Source organism: Lagopus leucura, unplaced genomic scaffold (genome assembly GCF_019238085.1).
Source record: "Lagopus leucura isolate 7727_CA_CO unplaced genomic scaffold, USGS_WTPT01 60203-0_obj-0_obj, whole genome shotgun sequence".
In the NCBI taxonomy this organism is placed as follows: Eukaryota; Metazoa; Chordata; class Aves; order Galliformes; family Phasianidae; genus Lagopus; species Lagopus leucura.
Window position 1 is genome coordinate 1 of NW_024965774.1, and position 1,369 is coordinate 1,369.

The following is a 1,369-nucleotide window of genomic DNA, read 5'->3' on the forward strand; positions in this document are numbered from 1 at the left end:
TTGGAAATGTTGCTGTACGGCCGCAGCACCTGGGGGGGTGACAGCCAGATCAGCGATGGTTTTCTCTCCCATTGCTGGTGCTCTCAGCTCAGTGCTGGGATTCGATCCCTTCACGCAGAACTTCCCCAATGGGTGATGCTTTGTGGTTGAGTACAGAGGGGATGTGAGGATGCGGGCTGTCAGCAGAGCAGACAAAGCTGCTGCCAGCAGCCCCAGCTCACTGCACAGCACAGCTCCCTGCTGGGACTCATGCTGAGCTCTCTATGCATGGAAAGATGGTTCCAAATCATGTCGATATGGGGACCCACCGCTCCAGCACAGGGTTCCCCCCCCTGCTTGAAGCTCCTGGCAGTGCCCTGATGTGCCCTGAGCCCCCAGCTGGGCCGGGCAGAGCTTCTCACCTCCCCATCCTCGGGGGCATACATGTAGTTGAAGAAGACAGGAGCTTTCTTGTTCAGCCGGTCGATGTAATCCCAGATGGACTTGTAGACCTGCTGGCATTTGCGTTCACCCTTCTCCTCATACAGGAGGCCTGGTGGAAGGGAGGGGAGGGGAAGGAGGGCATTATGTGGGGCAGGATGCCAGGATGGCACCCCACACACACCACACGCTGCCCTCACCCAGCTCGATGCGTTCGTAGTCAGAATCCAGCAGGAAAGTCCGGAACCGATTGGAGATGTAGTGGTAGCTGAGGAACTTCAGGTAGTACAGACTGAACTCAAACTCCATGGGGAACTGCAGGTGGATCTGCAAGGAGCAGCAAGGCTGAGATCCTGGCACTGCTGCAGGGCCGGAGCTCAGGAAGAGCTGGGAGAGGAGCTCAGAGCTCACCTGGTGCACGCAGTCCAGGAACTGCAGGAAGATGGGAGCAAAGCCACTGCTCTGGCCAGCCAAGGTCTGGGCCCCACGGTGGCTGAAGCGGTGCCCAAAGGACAACCACTCCTTCTCCACCAGCAGGCGGAAGCCCTCCAGCGTCCGGTAGTAAGGGTCTGACAAGAGCTGCACCAAGGAGACCACCTGCAAGGACATGGGGGCTTGAGATCATAGGACCAAAGAATGGTGTGGGTTGGAAGGGTCCTTGCAGACCAAAGGGCAACAGAATGGTTGGGTTGGAAGGGTGCTTATGGATCACAGAGCCATAGGATCCCAGAATGGTTGGGTTGGAAGGGACTCCATGGATCACGGAGCCATAGGATCCCAGAATGGTTGGGTTGGAAGGGTCCAGATGGATCATAGAGCCATAGGATCCCAGAATGATTGGGTTGGAAGGGACTTCATGGATCACAGAGCCATAGGATCCCAGACTGTTGGGTTGGAAGGGTCCTTATGGATCACAGAGCCATAGGATCCCAGATTGGTTGGGTTGGAA

At 56.9% G+C, this 1,369-nt stretch overlaps 1 protein-coding gene across 1 annotated transcript; it reads right to left on the bottom strand.

Moving 5' to 3' along the window:
* Positions 1–5: 5 nt before the first annotated feature.
* On the bottom strand, positions 6–1,029 carry LOC122192285 (myotubularin-related protein 5-like; the record flags this gene model as incomplete). The annotated part of the gene is made up of 4 exons (XM_042892809.1): positions 832–1,029; positions 621–747; positions 402–532; positions 6–29 (listed from the first exon to the last, which is right to left on the bottom strand). Coding segments are annotated over exons 1-4 (480 nt in total), but the record flags the coding sequence as incomplete, so codon positions are not given.
* Positions 1,030–1,369: the final 340 nt, after the last annotated feature.